This window comes from Camelina sativa, chromosome 15 (genome assembly GCF_030686135.1).
Source record: "Camelina sativa cultivar CO46 ecotype springtype chromosome 15, ASM3068613v1".
Classification (NCBI taxonomy): Eukaryota; Viridiplantae; Streptophyta; class Magnoliopsida; order Brassicales; family Brassicaceae; genus Camelina; species Camelina sativa.
The window spans coordinates 28,895,043-28,915,691 of NC_141894.1; the positions used below are offsets into that span (position 1 = coordinate 28,895,043).

Here is a 20,649-nt window from a genome sequence, read left to right on the forward strand (position 1 = left end):
TCGCAGTTTCCCCTTCTCGGTTCTCTGTTTTGGCAGAGACAGAGCGACCTGAAACAGAGAAGGGATTAGAAATAGAGAGGGAAGAGGGAGAAATCACTATCCCCCATGAGGATAAAACCTCAAAAGCAAATTCTTTGGTTGAGCAGGCCAGTGGTGTTCGACCTTCGCTTCCACAGGAATCCAAGGCAACACACAAGTATCTCTCAACTACTAGTTCCAAAGCGGCTAAGGATCCACCTCCTAACGCTTGGAAAAAGAAAGACTCCAAGGAGAAACCTTAATGTCAGGGTTCTTTTGGAATGTTTGAGGGTTTAATAAATATTAAAAGATTCGATAGTTAGAAGTTGGTTAACAGTAAGGATATGCAGTTTGGTTGCTTGGTGGAGACGAAAGTCAAGGAAGATAAAGCTGCCGCACTTGTAAATAAAGTTTTTCCTAATTGGTCGTTTATGTCTAATTACATCTTTGTGTGCGATTCACTTAGATATTGATTTGTGTTCTTATCACAAAGTCATTCCACAACTTTGTGTGGCGAACTTCGATCCATCATTCATCTCCATCCTATCCGAGTTAGTTAGAGAGGTCCTTTAGACCAGCTATCGACTCACCCCTATTTTGGCTCACATCATTTTGGTATCAGAGCTAAAAGCTCCTATCTCTTATTGTTTCATTTTAGCTTTATTTGAAAAAAAAAAATTATTTACTTCGTTTAAAAAAAATTATACCAAAAAAAATTTGTTTTGATTTGCTGTATTTCTGTTTAAATTGAAAAAAAAAATCATTTTTGTTTTATTTAAATCGTTTAAAAAATAGTACAAAAAAAAAATCTTTTTATTAACTGAAATTCAGTTTTATTTGAAAAAACAAAACAAAAAATTTGCTTTGTTAATTTCATTTTACTTTTTCAATATAAAAACAAATGCAATCTTTGGTTTTAGTTTTGAGGACAAAACCTTTTCAAGAAGGAGAGAGTGATGCAATCCTAGAAATATCAACTCATCAAGAATTGGTTGAAGGGAAATCAAGATCAAATTATAAAGAAGTTTATAGAAGACAATCAATTCATGGCTACATCAAGAAAGTATCTAGATACAAAGAACCAATCTCCATCAATGATGATTGATAAAATCTCTAAATTTATTCTTGATTTATTTATGTAATTAATTTGATTTATTTTGTATTTATGTTATTGATTTGTAAATAGAGCCTATATAAGCTCATGTTTCCCTTCATTGTAAATATAGAATATAGAATATTTTTGGAAAAATAAAGAGAGAGTTTTCTCACTTTGAAAGCTTAGGCTTTTTGATTTACTTGTCTTTTCTATTGTGTGTGATTCCTTTAGAAAACAAGTTTAATCTTTATCTTTGTGTACGATTCACTAAAATATTGATTTGTGTTCTTATCACAAAGTCATTCCACAACTTTGTGTGGCGAACTTCGATCCATCATTCATCTCCATCCTATCCGAGTTAGTGAGAGAGGTCATTTAGACCAGCTATCGACTCACCCCTATTTTGGTTCACATCAAATGATCACTTGTTGGGTTCTGCTAGCAGGTGCTAGAGAGGAGTTTCTCTGTTCTTTTGTCTATGCCTATAACATTGCGGAGGGACGTAAGGAACTCTGGGAAGATATTCAAACACATCACAATTCACCAATGTTCCAATCGAAGCCATGGATGATTTGTGGGGATTTCAATGAGACTCTTGATGTGTCTGAGCACTCAAGTTATGTTGATTGTCCAATTATTCGGTATGGAATGCGGGACTTCCAGGCGGGGGTTAGTTCTTGCTTTTTGGTTGATCTTAAACATCATGGGCCGCAGTTCACTTGGAGTAATAAGAGGGATGTGGATCCTATTTGTAAGAAGTTGGACAAAGGTCTGGTTAATGATATTTGGTTGCGAGTTTTTCCACACTCATACTGTGTATTTGACTCTAGGGGTTGTTCAGATCACAATCGGGGTTGCATCTGTTTTGGTGCTGCTGAAAATCGTAGAAGGAAGCCATTTAAATTTTCAAATGTACTTTCCACTCTCCCACATTCCAGGTCCGGCTCCAGGACTATTGGCGAGGGTTTGATCCCCTGTTTGTCTCAACTTCTGCTTTGTTTCGTCTCTCAAAACGGCTTCAAGGTCTGAAGCCGCTTCTGCGGAGTTTGGGAAGAGAGAACTTAGCAGATATCTCCCATCGCACTCAGGAGGCTCATGATGAGTTGTGCCGTTTACAGGAACCAACCTTGTCCGATCCCTCCCATGTCCGGATGGCGGAGGAAGCCCTAGCTTTTAAACAGTGGGATTTTGTTTCACAGTTAGAAGAGGGCTATCTTAAACAAAAATCAAAGCTTCACTGGTTGAATGTGGGAGACCAGAATAACACCACTTTTTACAAAAGTGCAGAGTTGAGGAAGATGCAGAACACAATTCATCAGGTAATAAATAATAATGGGGATGAGTTACATGATATAGGAGATATCAAGGAGGAAGCTGAGTGCTTTTTCAAAGAGTTTCTCACACATGTTCCCTCTGATTATTGTGGTATGTCGGTGGAGAGTTTGCAGCAGCTTCTAGTTTTCTGGTGCACACCTGCGGACCACGCGATGTTGCTTAAACAAGTCTCGGCAGAAGAAATAAGATCAGTCTTATTCTCTATGCTGTCTAATAAGTCTCCTGGACCGGATGGTTTCACAAGTGATTTCTTCAAAGCTGCTTGGTCTATTGTGGGAAGTGATTTCATTCCTGATGTTCAATCTTTTTTTGAGAAGGGATTTCTACCAAAAGGACTGAACTCCACTATTCTTGCCCTGATCCCCAAAATTGAGTCTGCTAGGATGATGAAGGACTACAGACCAATCTCCTGCTGCAATGTGCTGTATAAGGTTATCTCAAAAATAATTGCAAATAGGCTCAAGGTTTTGCAACCTCAGTTTATTGCTTTAAACCAATCTGCCTTTGTGAAAGATCGGTTGTTAATAGAGAATGTTATGCTAGCTTCGGAAGTTGTCAAGAACTACCATAAGGATTTTGTTTCTCCACGTTGTGCCATGAAAATCGACATCTCAAAAGCGTTTGACTCTGTTCAGTGGGATTTTCTTTTAAACTTTCTTTTAAACATTCTTAAGGCATTGAGCTTCCCGATCATGTTTATTCGTTGGATTGAGTTATGCATCACAACTGCTTCCTTCTCCGTTCAAGTCAACGGTGAATTGGCTGGATTCTTTCAAAGTACACGGGGCTTACGACAGGGATGTTCCCTCTCTTCTTACTTGTTTGTTATATGCATGAATGTGTTGTCTAGGTTGCTGGATAAAGCTGCAGTGGAGAAACGTATTGGTTATCACCCTAAATCCCATGGTATTCAGCTGACTCATTTGTGTTTTGTTGACGACTTGATGGTATTTGTTGATGGCAAAAAGAAATCAGTGGAAGGTATTCTTGGGATCTTTAATGAGTTTGCCACATTGTCTGGCCTCCGCATTAGTATTGAAAAGTCTACTCTCTATATGGCCGGGATCTCAGAAACAAATCGTCTAGCCATTACCCAACAGTTCCCTTTTGCATGTGGACAACTGCCTGTCCGTTACTTGGGGTTGCCTTTGCTCACTAAACAATTATCTACCATAGATTGCTTACCGCTCCTTGAGAGTTTACGCACAAAAATGTCTTCTTGGTGCTCTCGGCCTCTCTCTTTTGCTGGTCGCTTGCAGCTTCTTAGCTCTGTGATCGCTGGCACTATAAACTTCTGGATTTCTGCGTATCGGCTACCAAGTGAATGTATCAAAGAAATCGATCAACTTTGCTCTGCTTTTCTGTGGTCTGGCCCTGAACTAAATGCGAAAATGGCAAAGGTCTCCTGGTTGGAGGTTTGTCGACCTAAGGAAGAGGGAGGTCTGGGTCTACAGTCTCTGAAGCTAGCGAACAAAGTGTCATGTCTTAAGCTTATATGGCGTATATTGTCTGGGAAGGAGTCTCTATGGAGTTCTTGGATATCTAGTACGCTTCTAAAACAAAGATCCTTCTGGGAATTAAAGGCAACAACTATACTAGGTTCTTGGATGTGGAGAAAACTTCTGAAATACAGGCCATTAGCTCAGCAATTCTACAAGGTTGAGGTGAATTCATGTTCTTGGATGTGGCGGAAACTGCTCAAGTATCGGCTATCAGCGAGAGACTTCTTTCGCAAGGAAGTGCGGAGTGGTACTACTTCCTCTTTCTGGTTCGATCATTGGTGTCCCCTAGGTCCTCTACATGTAGCTTCAGGGGACTCTGGGTTTATAAGTCTTGGTATACGTCGTACTGCTACAGTTGCAGAGGCTCTTGGTCATAGGCGGCGTCGACATCGTTTGCTTATCTTGAATCAGATTGAGGACGAACTGGATAAAGTTCGCACTCTGCCGCAGAGTGATGGAGCGGATGTTGCTCTTTGGCGAGGACTGGGAGATAAGTTCCGTCCCAAGTTCCTCACCAAAGAGACATGGACTCAAATTCGCTATCCCGGACCTCCGCAACATTGGTCTAAGGCGGTATGGTTCTCCAATTCAACCCCAAAATATGCTTTTCTCACCTGGCTGGCTGCTCTCAATCGTCTAACCACATGTGATCGCATGTCTGGTTGGACGGGGGTGGTCTCAACTCGCTGTGTTCTCTATTCTGATCCGTGGGAGACGCGGGATCATCTGTTCTTCACTTGTTCATATTCTTCCAATGTGTGGGTCAACCTTGCAGGTCCCTTCCTGCAGTCGCCCCATGCGTTGAACTTTGGTGATATTCTATCGCTTCTCTCTGGTTCTGCTCTTCCTCCAACAAGTCGTCTCATTCTCCGATACGTCTTTCAGGCCGCCATTCACTTCATATGGGGTGAACGTAATGGTCGCCGCCCTGGGGAGACCCCAAAGTCTCATGCTCAACTCGTCAAGCTGCTCGATCGTGTCATCCGCAACCGCCTGTCAACTCTCACCGTAGGGGAATCCCGACCAGATGATGTTTTCGGTGTTTGGTTAGCTACACGCTACTAAACACTCTGTTTTTTTCTATGTTTCATTTCAATCTATTCTCAGTTTTAAAGTTGCAAATATTGTAAATGCAGAACGTTATTTTTTTGTTTGAATAAATTTAACATTCATATAAAAAAAAAAGAATAATGGTCGAATAGCATCTTTTTGGTATGACAGATGGAGTTGCCTAGACTGCATCCAGGATGTCACGGGTCCTAGTGGGTACATTGCTTTAGGCATTCCACCCCATAGAACGGTAGCATCAGTCAAAGCAAGTCATTGCCGCAAGCGTCACCGCTATGTTCATCTAAATGAAATAGAGAATCTGATCGACACTCTTACACTCTCTGATGCTCCAGACATGCCTTTATGGAAGGGACGGAATGACAACTATAAGAACACTTTCAATACAAAGGAGACCACTGTTATCTTGAGACCACAACAACCGAGAGTTGATTGGTGTAAAGGGGTTTGGTTCTTGTATGCTACACCCAAATACTCCTTCATCTCTTGGCTGGCTGTCCGAAATCGACTCTCCACCGGTGATCGCATCTGCAAATGGAATCCTGCCCACAGTTCAAGCTGCTTTTTTTGCGGTCTACCTGAATCTTGGGATCATCTTTTTCACCTGTACCTCCACAGCAGCAATATGGTCATCGCTTACGGCCAAGTTACTTGGCACGGCCTTTACAACAGACTGGAATCATATTCAGTCTCTGCTTACCACCTCAGGATATAGTCGAACTCATCTCTTCCTCTTACGTTACTGTTTCCAATCTGCCCTCTATCATATCTGGCGTGAGCGTAACCAGCGACTCCATGGTGCGAATCCTACTTCCCCTGCTCAGCTGATTAAGCTTATTGATAAGAACGTACGGAACAGATTCACTGCAATTCGCAATCAAGGCAACTACTCGTTTGATGATGGCTTGCTTTTGTGGTTTGCTACGTGGCCATAATGAGACTCCTTCACAAGCGTCTAGTCTAGTTTAATTTCAATTCTAATCTTGTTTAATTTCTATCTGGATGCACATATCTAAAGCATGTCCACAGCTAATATATAACAGTTTTTTAGTTTGAATAAATTTAACATTCAATTCAAAAAAAAAAAAATTATCTTTTTTTGAATGTAACCTTTTATCCTCTAATTTGTTTGTTTCAAGGTCGAACAGTTTGGCAATGAATACCTAGTTTCTTCTTGGAGTAACCGTGTTTCAAGATTAAGATAATTGTGTCAAAAATAAGATGGATTCCACTCTTAAGAGATGTATTATGTAAGCAAAAACTATCGTAAAGGTTGAAAAAAGTAAAAGCAAACAGAAAAAGTTGGTAAAAATCAAAGCACAAAGGTCACAAACGTGAAAGCGAACTAAAAAGGGTATTGAATTGTGATATTCAAAGCCATAGCTTATTGGTTACACCTTTTTCAAAAACAAAGAATCTCTTTACCCACCAACTCCAGATTTAAGGATCATGCATTCATGCTAATTGGTAGTATATAATTCCTTCTGTAACTTTAAAATGATTATCTTAGGAGAAAAAGTTTGACGTCACATAACTATGGATTTATCATTATCAAAAATTGGATTAAGTGACAAAAAAGTCATTACATTAAACATATTTTGAACTTCTTTTTTTTTTCTAGAACAATTTACATGTTTGTCTCTTCTACTGGACCCAACCATCCACCATGATACTAGTAGAAATGACCATTGAGAGACAAGAAGCTCACAGTCTTTCTCTACTCTCTCTCTCAAAGCTATAAGACATTTGACACCAAAAAAAAACAAAAGACAAAGCTTTATATGCTGTTCTGTTCTGATGTCCAATGTTGTCGTCAGCAAAGCATAGTAAGATCAACCAATAGTGCTTTTTCAATTTCCTCATCGTCATCATCATTATCAACAACATCAGCATCAGCATCATCAACATCATGGAAGAAGTATGGAAAGAATTCAACCTTGGTTCGCTTCACTACCATCGCCAAGTAAACATTGGTCATGAGCCAATGTTAAAGAACCAAAACCCTAATAACTCTATCTTTCAAGATTTCCTCAACATGCCTCTGAATAACCAACAACCACCGCAACCACCTTCTTCTTGCTCAATTGTCACAGCTCTCTACGGCTCTCCTCTGCCTCTTCCTCCTCCTGCCACTGTTCTCAGCTTAAATTCCGGCGTTGGCTTTAAGTTTCTTGACAACACAGATTCTCTTCTTGCTTCTAACCCTAACTCCTTTGAGGAATCTGCAAGTTTTGGTTGTTTTGCTAAGAAAAGAGGCCAAGTTTTTGATGAGAGTAGAGGAGACAGAAGGCATAAGCGTATGATCAAGAACAGAGAATCTGCTGCTCGTTCAAGGGCTAGGAAACAGGAACGTATCTCTCTTTACTCTTCTACTTTCTTGTAAATCAATAGGAAAAGAAAACACAAAATCTAATGTTAAATTTACAGTTCCTCTGTATAAAAAGGTATGTCTCTCTTTTTTTCAGGCATATACAAACGAGCTGGAGCTTGAAATTGCTCACCTACAGACAGAGAATGCAAGACTCGAGAGACAAAATGAGCAGGTCAAAACTAGCACTGATCAGTTCTTGCTATAATGGTCGCCTTAGTTAAGAACTCATTCTATTTTGCATTCTTTGTTTCTGTCTAAGGACATTGTGAGTGTAAGATTTGTTCTGTTTCTGTTTATGGTAAATGCAGTTGAAAATGGCGGAAGCAACTCAACACCAAGTGAAGAAAACACTTCAACGGTCTTCGACAGCTCCATTTTGAGAAACATCTACAAGTCCTTTCTTTCTCCTTGTGGGGAAGTGTTTCTCATGGAAGAAGTGAATAAAAATCAGGAAACGTTTGTACATTTTTAGCTAAGTTAATTTTGTGGTAAATTAATGTAAGGAGTGTGTGTAGAAAGTGTCTAGAGAAAAAAAAAAAGAGAGAAAGCAACGAACTTTCTTCTTCCTTATCAATCTTCTGACTTTTGTACTATTTTTATCTACTTTAGCCCTCTATTATTGTAATGTGAAGTCTCTATCTAAGTAGTACATGAGTTTCTATTATCACTGTTGAACCCATTTATTGCACTGTTTGTAGTGTTTTTGCTATTACTGGTCATCACCAAACCTTTGTTGGTGTTTTTATTCCTCTTTTGGTCCACTATTAATGACCCTGATGGAGATAAGTCGTCTTTCATGATAATGTCCAAGATGGATTCTTCTGGATCTACTTGTCTTGGTCGAACTTTTTCTTGTGTATATATGCTTTTATTAGCAACCAGAAACAGAGACAAAATAAACACCTAAAGGGCAAACTTGGTGGCATCTTATCCTTATTTAAATGTGTAAAACACCGTAACCAAATTTTCTTGCTAATCCTATTTAATATAGTTCAACTACGTACGTTATCTTTATAATACCTCAACAAATGTGTTTTGTGGATCAAAGACAACTTTAAAGACTCTGAAAAGAGCAAGTCAATCCAGTACACAAAGTGGAATAATTTATCGATACATCTTCTTAAAAGTAGAACTGTTCCTAAGTGTGGAACAGCTTGCTTACTTCATTGTGATCCAATAATAATTTGTTCTTCTCATGCATCACCTTCCTCCTCGTGCAATTGGAACCAATCTTTAAGGAATAACAACGAGTTGATAAAGATATGTAGCTAGACATCCGCATGGTTATTCGAGATCAACACTTCAGAATCAATTCCTTTAACTTTATTTAGTAGGAAGCACATGCTATCTTTGATCCTCAATCTGAAAAACTAAAATCTTCAAAACACCAAAAGTTATGATCAAAACATTCTATTCACCGATAACAATGATATTCTTGTTGTCTCATATGTCTCTATGTAGTAATCGATAGAAAAGTATAAGGAACGTTCTGAAATCTCCATATTGTTCCCAATCTAATTTACATTAAATGATGATGTCAACATTAAAATTAGAAGATATTCATTTAATGAAGAAAAACCAATTATGTTCCGTGTTGGACAAGTCTTCATTCTTCCATGAACTGAGGTGTTGGTGGACTCATTTCCTTATCCTTCTCTGTACCTGCTTCATATATTAGATTCAAGAATATTAAATGATATAAAGAAATGTTAAATTTTTCTTAAAATGTATATATTTACCGTGCGAAGAAGCTCCACGGATCTCGACTTCTCTCAGTTCTTGGACAAGGGCACAACAACAACACATTAGATGTGACAAGAAGTCGTCAATGGACCCTCCCTGCCATATCAAGACATCCGTATTTTTTTGGATCGAAAACGTTTGCATCACGACCTTTAAGCCTTTATTGATGCATGGTGGGAAACAAAAGGTTTAATCGATGTACCTTTATGTTGAGTGTCTTTCGAAGCTTCTTCCTTATGCAGCAAGTGTAGCAGCAGCATGAGAGTATCAAAGAATACACCATTAGCTCATTACAAGCTTTAGCTGAAGCTGGAAAACCCATAAAATCGTATCTATTGTATCAGATTCTTGGAAGCTTAGAGATCACAAATTAACCTATATTCGTATAAGATTTCTTACAGATTTTTGTGTTAGTTGCGACGGTGGAAATCTTCGCCAACGTACAACACGGGAAAAAGAATGTCTTCAAACCTTATTTTACAGAATCAAAAGTAGATAAGTATGAATCTTGAATTGTTACACATTCAAAGGTAATCACATTTAGAAAAAAAAAAGAAGGAGATGGCTTACATAGAGAAGGTGCTGAACAACAATCCAACAAGTCGGTGTGCCAATCTTCACGGTGTCGTGATGATATTCCAGAAACTAGTTCATGTTCGGATGAGACATAAGACGTTGATCTGCATTCAACACCAAACATTAGCCTTCAATCATCAAACGTGAACAGCACATCAAGTAAAATGAATCTTTTCATTGATATCGTAGTAAATCGGGATAATTAACCTTGAAGTTGTTCGAATACCACTATCCGTTTCATACAAATCATCTTTCTTCTTGCTAGAGGTGGTAAGCTCTTCTTTACTAGACTTTTTCTTAGTCAACACCTTTTCAGAATCAAGATCAGCAGAAGCAGCAGTTTGTGTAACATGATCAATCAAATGCTGTATGACTTCACATTGATCAGTATCATAACGCGCCCGCGAACGTTGCAACTCGTGTTTTAATTTCTCCTCCTCTGTTTTGAGTGCTTGGCAGAAACCCATGTTCGGGTAAGAACGAGAGAGAGTCTTCTTTAAAACCGACGTAGCAGCATCTCTAGTGGACTCTTGTTTCAAAATAACATCTTGCACTTTCCTATCCTCTTCATCAAGAGTGTACTCACGCTGATCACTGTCAATAGCTTCCAACCTCTCCTACATAAACAAATTATACTCCAATATCAAACAACAACAACAACAACAACAAAATGGTGAACAATGCAAGCCAAGTTACCCGAATCCGAATATTGTCCACCAAAGTGATGAGTGGAATGATCTTAAGATACCGATCGACCTCGTCCTGAGCTCTACGAAACTGGTAAACAATGTTCCATCCCATAGCCAACAAGTAAAGATAACTCTTTTCTTGACAACTATTAACTAAAATGTAAGATCTTCTAAGAGCATCTTCAAGCCCTTCAAGCGGCTCAAGAATCTCTGAATATTGCTTCATCTCAGAGATTCTTAGCTGCTCGAGCAAATTACCAATAAGCTTAAGATGCTGAGCGAACTGACGACAATTCTTCTTGTGCATTCGAGCCGTGTTCGCGGCGCTCACTATCATTCCAATAAGTTTCACAGCGTCTACGCCTGTAAGCTGAGCCACTGACGCAATTTCTCCTAATTGTTCCCATGACATTTCTTCTCTTCCTACAATTCGGACCGAAACAGCTCAGAAAACTATAACAAAAAATGTTGAGACCTAAAAGGTACAGAAGTCAACAAAGTTTGAGACTTTAGAGCAGATTCTGACAACGAAGCACAATCCGGTTTGAGGTTTCCTAGGAATCACATTATCGTTCGACTGTGACTACAAACCAACATAGTAAATTCTCCACGTCCTCAAGCTTTAAGGATGACTACAAACCCTAGAGCCGGTTAAAGATCTTCAAAAACAGAGAACATTTCAAGAATCTAAAACAATAAAAAAAAAAAGAAGAAAACAAAAAAGAAGAAAAATTCTCTGTTGAACTGTAAAATCATAAACTTAAAAAAAAAAAAAAAAATTGAAGAGAGGAAACAGAACAGTTCTTGAAATGCTCACCTTAAACGTTGAAGAAATCAAGATTTACAGAGATTGAGAATAATGAGTTTTGTCTTCGAATAAGGTCAGAGAGATTTATCCACAAAGAAGAAGAAGAAGAAGAAGAAGGTAGTGGACCACCCAGCTAGTGCTCCTCATGTGTGAGTGCAAGCAAGCAAAAGAAGACTCACGAGAGTTTTCGGTAATGTTTTGGTTGTATTATCGAAGGGTCTATTATTCCTTTTTCACTGCTTTATCTATCCACAGTTGACTGCCACGTCGGAAAAAATTAAGTAGCTTGCACGAGTTCCGTCCGAATTACCAGTTGGTCATGTGTCACTCTCCATAATTACACACATCTACCACGTATCAACGTATCGTTAAGACGTTAAGCTCCCCCCAGGGACCATGAATCTCGAAGCGGTGCTGTAAGAAAACGAAAACGCAATTATAACATGTCGGAGAAAGGCCTTATGGGCCTGATTTGGGCCTTTACGACACCGGTTAGTACCTATTCGTGTTGCCAAACACAACTCTAGTTCGTTATAAGGGTAAGGACATACTCTTCATCTATAAATAACGAAATCAACGAGTTAAACGAGAAAAATTCTGGATCGGAGAGCTTCGAAGCCTGGGAATTTTCTTTGTACCCTCCCCTTCGTTCTTCTCTGATCTCGAATTCCACATACCAATTATCGTATCTCCTGATTTTGATTTCTTTCTTATCACTATGTTCTGATAACAAAAAGCCCACACCTCCCCTCCAAAACGTTGTCTTCTCTGTAAAAACCCACTTTGTCGTAACCAAATCTAGGGTTTTCTCGAGTTCGCTTTCTCTTGTGATCGTGAGATGTCTCGGTGTTATCCGTTTCCACCACCTGGTTATGTACTGAAAGAAATCAACAAGGATAAGTATCTGATCGATTCGATCAAGGTGAGCTATTCAAAGTCCCATGGCTTTTGGTCTTTTTTCTAAATGCTCTGGGGTCATGTGATTTTTGAATGCTCAGCTTCCTTGTCTATGGTTGTTATAATCGTATGTCAATTCAAGAATTTGATCACCATAAAACAAAAGTAAAAAGTGTAATTTGCAATGTAGATGGAAATAATTAGAATCTTACTTAAAAAGAAAAACATGTAAAAATCTTATGTATGTCAAAAGCATGGAATTGAATTATTAGACTCAATGTGAAATTCAAGTATATAGCTGACTTTGTAAGCAACTATATAGCCAATGTCAGAATGGGTACTTTTGGATTTGGGATTCTTGACCATATAACCAATGTAGAGGGTGTTCTTGGCACTATGTTGTACTAATTGAAATATATGGCATTATAGACTGTTGCAATTAGCATCCTTCTTTATCCCTTTCCCAATGAGTTGGAGTTTTACTTTTTACTGGAAAAGCAAAATTATTGACATTTAATGTTGTTGTTCCATTGGGTTTTGTAAATCCAGGGGGCAAAGGATGAAGTTAAGAAAGATAGAAAACACAAGAGGAAGGATAAAAAGAGAAAGGAGAGGGAAACTGAGGCGGGTCGAAGCAGAAACCACAGGCATAAGAGACGGCGCAAAGATGAAGGCGCAAAATTAATTAACAGTGAGGTCGAGTTCTTAGAGAAGAGCTGCCAGACAGTGGAACTTGAGCTACAATCATCGTCTCAGAATTCTTGTGATAGCACTCTTCATAGCAATGAGAGATCAAAACAAATTCAGAGTCAGCCCCTTGATGGTAGGCATAACGACTCTGGTGAGTTTGTTTGTCTTTACTTGTTGTTGGGTCTGTTTGCTTATGGTGTCATTCTTTCTTGGTTTGAAGAAACCGGCTTACGGACCCGGTTAGCTGAAAAGGATCCTGAGGCTGAGGTGATGATGTCCAACAAGGATCAAAAACAGCGATTTTCCCGGGAAAGGTTAGATGCTTCTCTGTCTGCTGCTCCAAAGGAGTCTGTTGGTCATCTTTATTCCATCACACAAGATGCTTTAAGGGTCTGTCAAGAAAAAAGAAGAGATCCGTCGAGAGACATCACTACAGAGCTCAGCAAAGACAACAGAAAAGTTAGTAGAAAAGATACGATGCCATCATCATCTTTATGGACTCATCCAGAAGAAGAGAAACCGTCCTCTAGTCATCAGGAAACCATTGGACCTTCGAAGCTATCATGCAAGAAATGCCCTCCTTCCATGGCCGGACAATTTTTGAATCTCATCGACAACTGGACTCCTGCTCCTGTTGAGAGCAAGCTCACTGACTCTGAAGATCAAGAATGGTGGTTGTTCATCAAGTTTGGAGCCAAAAGGCAACAAGTTAGCAACCAGAAAACCAACCAGGGAAGTAGTTCGATGGTGTGGCCAACTGCTCGATTTCTTCCGGAAGCCGAACTACACGCATTGCCGTTCACTGTCCCGTTCTGATTTCAACAAAGCTGGTCGAGAGAGTGGTTAACATGACCAACAAATAGTTTTTTTTTCCCATGTATTTTTTAGATTAGCCTTAAGACTGAAAAACTCAGAATTATATATGTGATTCTTTGTAGATATGCTGGTAATATAGTAAACCATTATTATGTGAATAATATATATTTGCTGGTAGATAGTATCATAGTACTCCTTAGGAAAAATAACTTGTTTCAAAACTGGGGCAATGTGCAACCGTGTAGTCTATGCGGCGCTGGTAGAGACTAGCTCGTAGCCATTTATTTTTTGTTTACCTATTCTCCAATACGGTGTGGAACTATTCGTGTGCCAAGCTAATCAGGCACTCAATCAGTCGTGATTAGAAGAACTACACTCTCCAAGCAAGATTCTCTCCTCATCCACCTTGCTATGAGTTCACTTACTAAACTTTGTTTGCCTAATACTGTACACAGTTTGGATTTCAGTATAGATTTGGTTCGAATCGAAGCAACTCAAAAATGAAATAATATTTAATGGTATGCTTATTACTCTCCCTGTTCCAATATATGAGATCTTTTAGCCTTTTTTATTTGTTCCATTTTTGTAAGATTGTTTCAAGTTTTCTATGCATTTTTGTAACAATTTTGACTATTTAAATTCTTTTATCCGGTCCGAATTAGTTTTATTACACTAGAATTGGATTCGGTTTGGAGTCAATTGTAGTTATTGGTTTCGATAAATAAAAACCGACTTCGGTTTGGTGAAAGAGACTATGGGCCGTTGGATCTAAAGTTTAAGTAGAAACATCGAAACGTGGATAGCGAGAAAATCCTACACGTGTGAAGCATGACATTTTCCCATCCAAAGACTTTTGTTAGAAGGTAGTTTTTTTTTTTTTTTTTTTTTTTGTCAAACGAAAGAAACCTGAAAACCCAGAGAGATCGAGATTGAGATTTAGAGAAAGACGAAGAAGATGATCGCAGACGGAGCAGAAGATGAAGAGAAGTGGCTCGCCGCCGGTGCTGCTGCTTTCAAGCAAAACGCATTCTACATGCAACGCGCTATTGTAAATTCTGCTCTCTTTCTCTCTATCATCACTTCATTTGTTTGTCCGTGAAATTGAGATTGAGAAATTTTTAAATTCGTTTGGCACTTTTTGTATCATGAATCTGATGTGTAGAATTTGGAGGAGAACCCTAATTTTGTTGTTTTTTTGGTTGATTAGGACTCGAATAATCTGAAAGATGCTCTCAAGTATTCGGCTCAGATGCTCAGCGAGTTACGGACTTCGAAGCTATCACCTCACAAGTACTATGATCTCTGTGAGTTGTTTCCTTCTTCTGATGTGCCATGATAATGTGTTTTGCTAAATCCCTATAGTTAACTTACATATGGGTTCTTTTGTGTGTGTGTGATATCTGATTTGATGGTTTTAGATATGCGAGCTTTTGATGAGTTGAGGAAACTTGAAATTTTCTTCATGGAAGAAACTCGGCGTGGCTGCTCGGTCATTGAACTCTATGAGCTGGTTCAGCATGCTGGTAACATATTACCACGTTTGTAAGTGACTGATACAACCCCTCTCTCTTGTCTGTCCCTATCTTTTGGCAAGCTTTTTTAATTGTTCTGGACTTCGTGAAATGGATAATGCCCAGTTTTAACTTTGAATCATTTTGGTTCTTATTATCCCAAATTCAAGTGATACCAAAGCTAGTTTACTTGATTACCTCTAAATATTGCTGGCAGTTCTTTAGTGTGTTCCCTTTTCTAGCTAAACTACTATCTGTTAAAGAAAATTTCCCCCTTCCTAGGTATCTCCTATGTACAGCAGGATCCGTTTATATCAAAACCAAGGAAGCTCCTGCCAAAGAAATTCTTAAGGATCTTGTTGAGATGTGTCGTGGGATTCAGCATCCTCTACGTGGTCTCTTCTTGAGAAGTTACCTTGCGCAAATTAGTCGAGATAAATTACCTGACATTGGTTCTGAGTATGAAGGGTAAGCACGCAGACTCTATTGATAGGTTTGTATTTTCATAGCAGGCGGACTCGCATCTGTGCTTATTTTATCCCCTTAGACCATGGTCCCTAATTTCTTTTGATGTCATTTAAGATATTAGGATGTTGACTGTCTGCTGGGTCAATTAGCCGTGTCTATATTCGTATCAGTATCCATTCTATTTGGTCAAGAAACTTTTGCTACTGATATACTGAAATCTTGATTCATCTAGTTAATGACTTGTTTGCTGCCCTCTACAGAGATGCTGATACAGTCACAGATGCAGTGGAGTTTGTACTATTGAACTTTACTGAGATGAATAAACTCTGGGTCAGAATGCAACATCAGGTGAGTTATGATTCAAAATTGGTATACACCCTTCTACCCATTTTAAAAACGAGCTTGCCAGAATGTTTGCACGTCACGGAGATATAATTGGACTATGAGAGCATGATTCTGATCACGCAGGTGTTGTATTGCTTGTGAATCATTACCCTTTGATGATCCTGAGTTGAGGCTTGCTATCGGACTTTCTGGTCTGCAGGGACCTGCTCGAGACAAGGAGAGACGGGAGAAAGAGAGGGGCGAGCTTCGTGACCTTGTAATATGACTTTCTTATGGCTGGTAGCAGTGTACTGAAGTGCCTACCATTGGTTTTGTACTGACGGAAGCGTACGTTTTTCCTCACGTATCAGGTTGGAAAGAACCTTCACGTGCTGAGTCAGTTAGAAGGTGTGGACCTTGATATGTACAGAGATACAGTTCTTCCTAGAGTCTTAGAGCAGGTAAAATATTATATCCTATAAACACACATACACATGCAAACTTAGTTTATTTCCTAACCAAAAACTGATATTTGTCGGATGATTTCTCAGATAGTGAACTGCAGAGATGAGATTGCCCAATATTACCTAATAGACTGCATCATTCAAGTTTTTCCTGACGAGTATCACTTGCAGACTCTAGATGTACTTCTTGGGGCTTGTCCACAACTGCAGGTAGTCTGAGTCTCTCTCATATTTAGCATTATGCTCTACTCCCATTTATCTAATTGGTTGTGTTAGACAAGGCGCCCCGTCACTACGTATTTGTATCAAGTGTACTTTCGTTTTTCTTTTTGGTGTCAGTTGGTCACTAATTTCCTGTTTTTCACACTTCGTCTCTTGTTGTCTTCTCAGCCATCAGTTGACATCATGACAGTGCTTTCACGTTTAATGGAGAGGCTGTCAAATTATGCTGCTTTAAATGCTGAAGTATTACCCTACTTCTTGCAAGTTGAAGCTTTCTCAAAGTTGAATAATGCAATTGGAAAGGTAACATTTACGTGTAGGCTGTGATAAACTTGCTGGATATGTGCAGTTGCACTTTTTTTTCTGTAATAAAGGATGAAAGTAATGGCAGCTTAGAAATCCTGTTAACCAGACGTGTTAGCATCACAAGAAGGCACAGCTATTTTGTTGCCTGACATTTCTATTTTTAAGTAAAACTCTTTCACTTTAGACGATTCCGTCGACATGTAGAAAGATGCAGTGTTCTTTATGTGTTGGATGTATCTGCTGCAAAACGTGACCCTTCTTTACACAGTTCTGCATATTTGCTGACTTCTTAAATTATGTGGTTTTGACACCTTTTTTCTTCGATGAAAAAGTTTCTTAGTGGATATACTATGATGTTGTAGGTGATAGAAGCACAAGAAGACATGCCTATTTTGAGTGCAGTAACCCTATATTCCTCCCTTCTCAAGTTTACTCTTCATGTTCACCCTGATCGGCTTGATTATGCGGACCAAGTGTTGGTCAGTTTTCTTATAGCGACTGTATTTACCTATTATTCTCTTCTTAATTCAACTTTAAATACTTTGTGTTCAGTCAATGGTGCTTAATAACTCTATGGATCTCATTAATTAGATAATTTTGTCATTCTACTCACATTGCTGACACATTGCTAAATTCGTGATACTTGTGTCAGAAGATGCCAATCTTTTTTTATAAAGAAGAAAAATTGGATTCTGCTTCATCTTTGTTTATTTATTCTGGTAGCGAATGTTAGTTCAGCAATTTATGTATTATTCGGTTATATGTATGTGCTTCTTGTACAAGTTTATGGTACATTACATTGTAGAAAACTTCATACTATGTATCTTATACAGATGTTCTACTGGAATAAGGTACATTGGATAAAAGAGTTTGAATCTAATGTTCTTCACTCTCTTCCCAGGGATCATGTGTTAAGCAACTGTCCGGAAAAGGAAAGATTAATGACACTCGTGCAACAAGGGAGATTGTCTCGCTTTTAAGTGCTCCCCTAGAGAAGTATAATGATGTTGTCATCGCCCTTAAATTAACAAACTATCCCCTTGTAGTGGAGTACCTTGATAACGAAACAAAGAGAATAATGGCTACTGTTATAATTCGAAGCATTATGAAAAACAATACTCTTATTACTACAGCAGAGAAGGTAGGGTACTTTTATACCCTAACCCTTTGGGTTGAGCTATTTGTGTGGTAAAGTTGAATTTCTTTGTCTTGGTTTTAACTTGTTAGGTTGAAGCACTGCTTGAACTAATTAAAGGACTTATCAACGATTTGGATGAGCCGCAAGGTCTTGAGGTTTGTAAAAACATTTTTGTGATACTTTCTTTCTTGTGCTTTGAGACATATTCGATCAATTACTTGTGGTACAAATATAAGAGCCAGAACCCCAAAAGAATGTTAAGTTTTGACTTCTGTACATATCTTTCTACCCTCTTAGGTTGATGAAGATGATTTTGAGGAAGAGCAGAATTCTGTCGCGCGTCTCGTTCACATGTTATATAATGATGACACGGAAGAGATGTTTAAGGTGCATGGAGCTCTTGCTTATTCATATTCGTTCATGTGTGTCATAACTTTATGTTGACATTAGGCTTTCTAATTATTGGCTTGCATTTAGATTCATAATGTTTTAGGGCACTAGTTCTATTGCATTTACTCACAGTTGCCTTTATTTCTTCGTTTGTAATTTTCCAACTCAGTCATAAATTGTACTTTATCACCAGGAGTCATCGTATCCTTCAACATTCTATAAAGGTTTTGGCTTTCAGTGATTGAAGTTGTTTCGTTGAATTTCAGATAATCAGTATCCTGAAGAAGCATTTCCTAACAGGAGGGCCAAAGCGCTTAAAGTTTACCATTCCTCCCCTTGTTGTTTCTACTCTAAAGGTTTGACTTCTTAAGCGAAGTTATTCAATGTACATAGAGTTAAGTGTTTTGATGCCAATCTTTAAAGCCTCTCACAATTTATGTCGAGTTTAATTTGCGATGACATGGGTTTGTTGTTTCTTTTATCTGTCATACTGCATTGATGTCTATCTGATATAGTTTGTTAAACTTTTCTTCTTAAATTTTTTGTTATATTTTGTTTGAATTGTAGCTAATCAGGCGATTGCCAGTGGAAGGAGACAATCCTTTTGGAAAAGAGGCTTCTGTTACTGCTACTAAAATATTCCAATTTCTAAATCAGGTAAGTTTTCCTAACATTCCACTGCCTATAGTGTTCAGATCTGTTTTTATTTTATTTGTGTAGATCAATGTGTGTCAGAGCTACATTATTTGAAGTAAACTTGGCCAAAGTTAGAACATACAACTGATCCCCACAGTCTTCAGTTCTTGTCTTTATCTGACGGAATTTTTGCTTGTTTCAGATTATTGAAGCACTACCTAATGTTCCATCACCTGACTTGGCATTCCGGTTGTACTTGCAATGTGCTGAGGTAGACAAATTACCTGTTATTAAGTATGCACTGACATCGGTAAAATGCTCACAGATTTGTCCTCTATCATCAGGCCGCGAATAAGTGTGATGAAGAACCTATTGCATACGAATTTTTCACCCAGGCATACATCTTATACGAAGAAGAAATTTCAGTAAGTTATATCTTCGACTTTCATATGTCTGGTGTCTAAACCAAAGTAACTGGGTGAGTTTAACTCTCTTCATAACTTGCCTTTTGAACAGGACTCAAAGGCCCAAGTGACTGCGTTACAACTTATAATTGGAACTCTGCAAAGGATGCACGTATTTGGTGTTGAGAATAGAGATACTTTAACACACAAGGCTACGGGGGTATTTCCTCATGAATTATATGTTAATTAGTCTCTTGCCATATTCAATTGTCTCTGCTTAAAGTTTGATAAGGGAAAAACTTATCCTCTTGCAGTATTCAGCGAAACTTCTAAAGAAACCTGACCAATGTCGAGCTGTTTATGCATGTTCTCATCTATTCTGGCTTGAAGATCATGAGACCATACAAGATGGAGACAGGTATATTTCCGTGTGTGCAATACAACACAATGCGTGTTATAACTCACCACCTGATCGTAATTTTGCTTTTGAAATCAGGGTTCTGCTTTGTCTCAAACGAGCGCTTAAAATTGCAAATTCGGCTCAACAAATGGGTAGCAATGGTCAGGGTAGTGCAGGATCTGTTACCCTCTTCATCGAGATACTAAACAAGTAAATGGCTATTTTTGCTTTATATCTCATTTTCTCATCCCTTGTGAGAAGCAAACAGCATCATGTAATAATGTGAATTTTTGGCAGGTATCTTTATTTCTATGAGAAAGGGATTCCACAGATAACAGTTGAATCAGTGGAGAGCCTGATCCAACTGATCAAGAACGAAGAATCAATGCCATCTGATCCATATGCTGAATCGTTGTTTGCAAGTACGCTTCAGTTCATGGAGTTTCAAAAGCAGAAAGGCGGTGCCATTGGTGACAGATACGAGGAGATCAAAGTATAGAATCTGATTTGGTAAAAAAGAAGTCACCTTTTGTTTTTAAAAAAAGCTTTGGGTCGTTTGGGAATTAAGAAGGGACTTGTGTTGTGTTGGTTACTTGCGGGTTTTGCTGTGTCTATACGAATCTTTTTTTATTGGTCACACTTGTTAGTACTCTTACATTGAGGTTAACATTGGATCTTAGGTGAGTGAGGTATTTGTATTCTATTGACGCACAAAAAAACATTTTCTTGAATCATGTTTTACCAAATAAGTTGTTGTCAGTCTTAACGCAGGCATAA

General features: G+C 38.5%; 4 protein-coding genes and 1 pseudogene across 9 annotated transcripts; 4 read left to right on the forward strand and 1 right to left on the reverse strand.

Moving 5' to 3' along the window:
* Window positions 1-1,531: 1,531 nt before the first annotated feature.
* On the forward strand, window positions 1,532-5,954 carry LOC147927280 (uncharacterized). The gene is made up of 5 exons (XM_087487378.1): window positions 1,532-1,888; window positions 2,053-4,997; window positions 5,059-5,077; window positions 5,198-5,419; window positions 5,463-5,954. Exons 1-5 carry the CDS (start codon window positions 1,532-1,534, stop codon window positions 5,952-5,954), a joined length of 4,035 nt encoding a protein of 1,344 aa, XP_087343504.1.
* Window positions 5,955-6,823: 869 nt separating this feature from the next.
* On the forward strand, window positions 6,824-7,985 carry LOC104747608 (bZIP transcription factor 27-like; annotated as a pseudogene). Its single transcript, XR_015581804.1, has 2 exons — window positions 6,824-7,562; window positions 7,699-7,985. The product of XR_015581804.1 is annotated as a bZIP transcription factor 27-like (transcript).
* Window positions 7,986-8,784: 799 nt separating this feature from the next.
* On the reverse strand, window positions 8,785-11,611 carry LOC104747609 (protein MID1-COMPLEMENTING ACTIVITY 2-like). 2 transcript variants are annotated; one of them, XM_010469272.3, is made up of 8 exons: window positions 11,216-11,611; window positions 10,406-10,821; window positions 9,917-10,326; window positions 9,704-9,813; window positions 9,533-9,604; window positions 9,336-9,442; window positions 9,130-9,229; window positions 8,785-9,052 (listed from the first exon to the last, which is right to left on the reverse strand). In XM_010469272.3, the coding sequence occupies exons 2-8, from the start codon at window positions 10,808-10,810 to the stop codon at window positions 8,997-8,999; spliced, it is 1,260 nt and encodes a 419-aa protein (XP_010467574.1). In that variant the 5' UTR covers window positions 10,811-10,821; window positions 11,216-11,611; the 3' UTR covers window positions 8,785-8,996. The 2 variants fall into 2 exon arrangements, with proteins under 2 accessions (XP_010467574.1, XP_010467573.1); XM_010469271.3 differs by having other exon boundaries at window positions 8,785-9,055; window positions 11,216-11,418.
* A 155-nt stretch (window positions 11,612-11,766) lies between these two features.
* On the forward strand, window positions 11,767-13,786 carry LOC104747610 (uncharacterized). Of its 2 annotated transcripts, XM_010469274.3 has the most exons (3): window positions 11,769-12,128; window positions 12,653-12,926; window positions 13,014-13,786. In XM_010469274.3, the coding sequence occupies exons 1-3, from the start codon at window positions 12,045-12,047 to the stop codon at window positions 13,607-13,609; spliced, it is 954 nt and encodes a 317-aa protein (XP_010467576.1). In that variant the 5' UTR covers window positions 11,769-12,044; the 3' UTR covers window positions 13,610-13,786. The 2 variants fall into 2 exon arrangements, with proteins under 2 accessions (XP_010467575.1, XP_010467576.1); XM_010469273.3 differs by having other exon boundaries at window positions 11,767-12,128; window positions 12,653-13,786.
* Window positions 13,787-14,450: 664 nt separating this feature from the next.
* Window positions 14,451-20,618, forward strand: LOC104747611 (vacuolar protein sorting-associated protein 35A). 3 transcript variants are annotated; one of them, XM_010469275.2, is made up of 21 exons: window positions 14,451-14,657; window positions 14,817-14,913; window positions 15,028-15,151; window positions 15,403-15,588; window positions 15,849-15,936; window positions 16,133-16,189; window positions 16,284-16,373; window positions 16,464-16,586; window positions 16,767-16,901; window positions 17,267-17,383; window positions 17,806-18,045; window positions 18,132-18,197; window positions 18,340-18,429; window positions 18,699-18,788; window positions 19,000-19,089; window positions 19,271-19,339; window positions 19,413-19,493; window positions 19,585-19,692; window positions 19,787-19,890; window positions 19,969-20,082; window positions 20,170-20,618. In XM_010469275.2, exons 1-21 carry the CDS (start codon window positions 14,565-14,567, stop codon window positions 20,369-20,371), a joined length of 2,364 nt encoding a protein of 787 aa, XP_010467577.1. In that variant the 5' UTR covers window positions 14,451-14,564; the 3' UTR covers window positions 20,372-20,618. The 3 variants fall into 3 exon arrangements, with proteins under 3 accessions (XP_010467577.1, XP_019092628.1, XP_010467578.1); XM_019237083.2 differs by having other exon boundaries at window positions 14,473-14,657; window positions 16,057-16,189; XM_010469276.2 differs by having other exon boundaries at window positions 14,482-14,657; window positions 14,817-14,899.
* The last annotated feature ends 31 nt before the right edge of the window (window positions 20,619-20,649 follow it).

Coding starts and splice junctions, on each gene's coding strand:
- LOC147927280 (XM_087487378.1), top strand. CDS start 1,532: ATGATCACTTGTTGGGTTCTGCTAGCAGGTGCTAGAGAGGAGTTTCTC. Junction 1,889..2,052: donor AGAAGTTGGACAAAGGTCTG/GTTAATGATATT, acceptor CCCACATTCCAG/GTCCGGCTCCAGGACTATTG. Junction 5,420..5,462: donor TCAATACAAAGGAGACCACT/GTTATCTTGAGA, acceptor ATTGGTGTAAAG/GGGTTTGGTTCTTGTATGCT.
- LOC104747609 (XM_010469271.3), bottom strand. CDS start 10,810: ATGTCATGGGAACAATTAGGAGAAATTGCGTCAGTGGCTCAGCTTACA. Junction 10,327..10,405: donor TGGACAATATTCGGATTCGG/GTAACTTGGCTT, acceptor TTGTTTATGTAG/GAGAGGTTGGAAGCTATTGA. Junction 9,230..9,335: donor GAAAGACACTCAACATAAAG/GTACATCGATTA, acceptor TTGATATGGCAG/GGAGGGTCCATTGACGACTT.
- LOC104747610 (XM_010469273.3), top strand. CDS start 12,045: ATGTCTCGGTGTTATCCGTTTCCACCACCTGGTTATGTACTGAAAGAA. Junction 12,129..12,652: donor ATCTGATCGATTCGATCAAG/GTGAGCTATTCA, acceptor TTGTAAATCCAG/GGGGCAAAGGATGAAGTTAA.
- LOC104747611 (XM_010469275.2), top strand. CDS start 14,565: ATGATCGCAGACGGAGCAGAAGATGAAGAGAAGTGGCTCGCCGCCGGT. Junction 14,914..15,027: donor TCACAAGTACTATGATCTCT/GTGAGTTGTTTC, acceptor TGATGGTTTTAG/ATATGCGAGCTTTTGATGAG. Junction 16,190..16,283: donor GGGGCGAGCTTCGTGACCTT/GTAATATGACTT, acceptor CTCACGTATCAG/GTTGGAAAGAACCTTCACGT.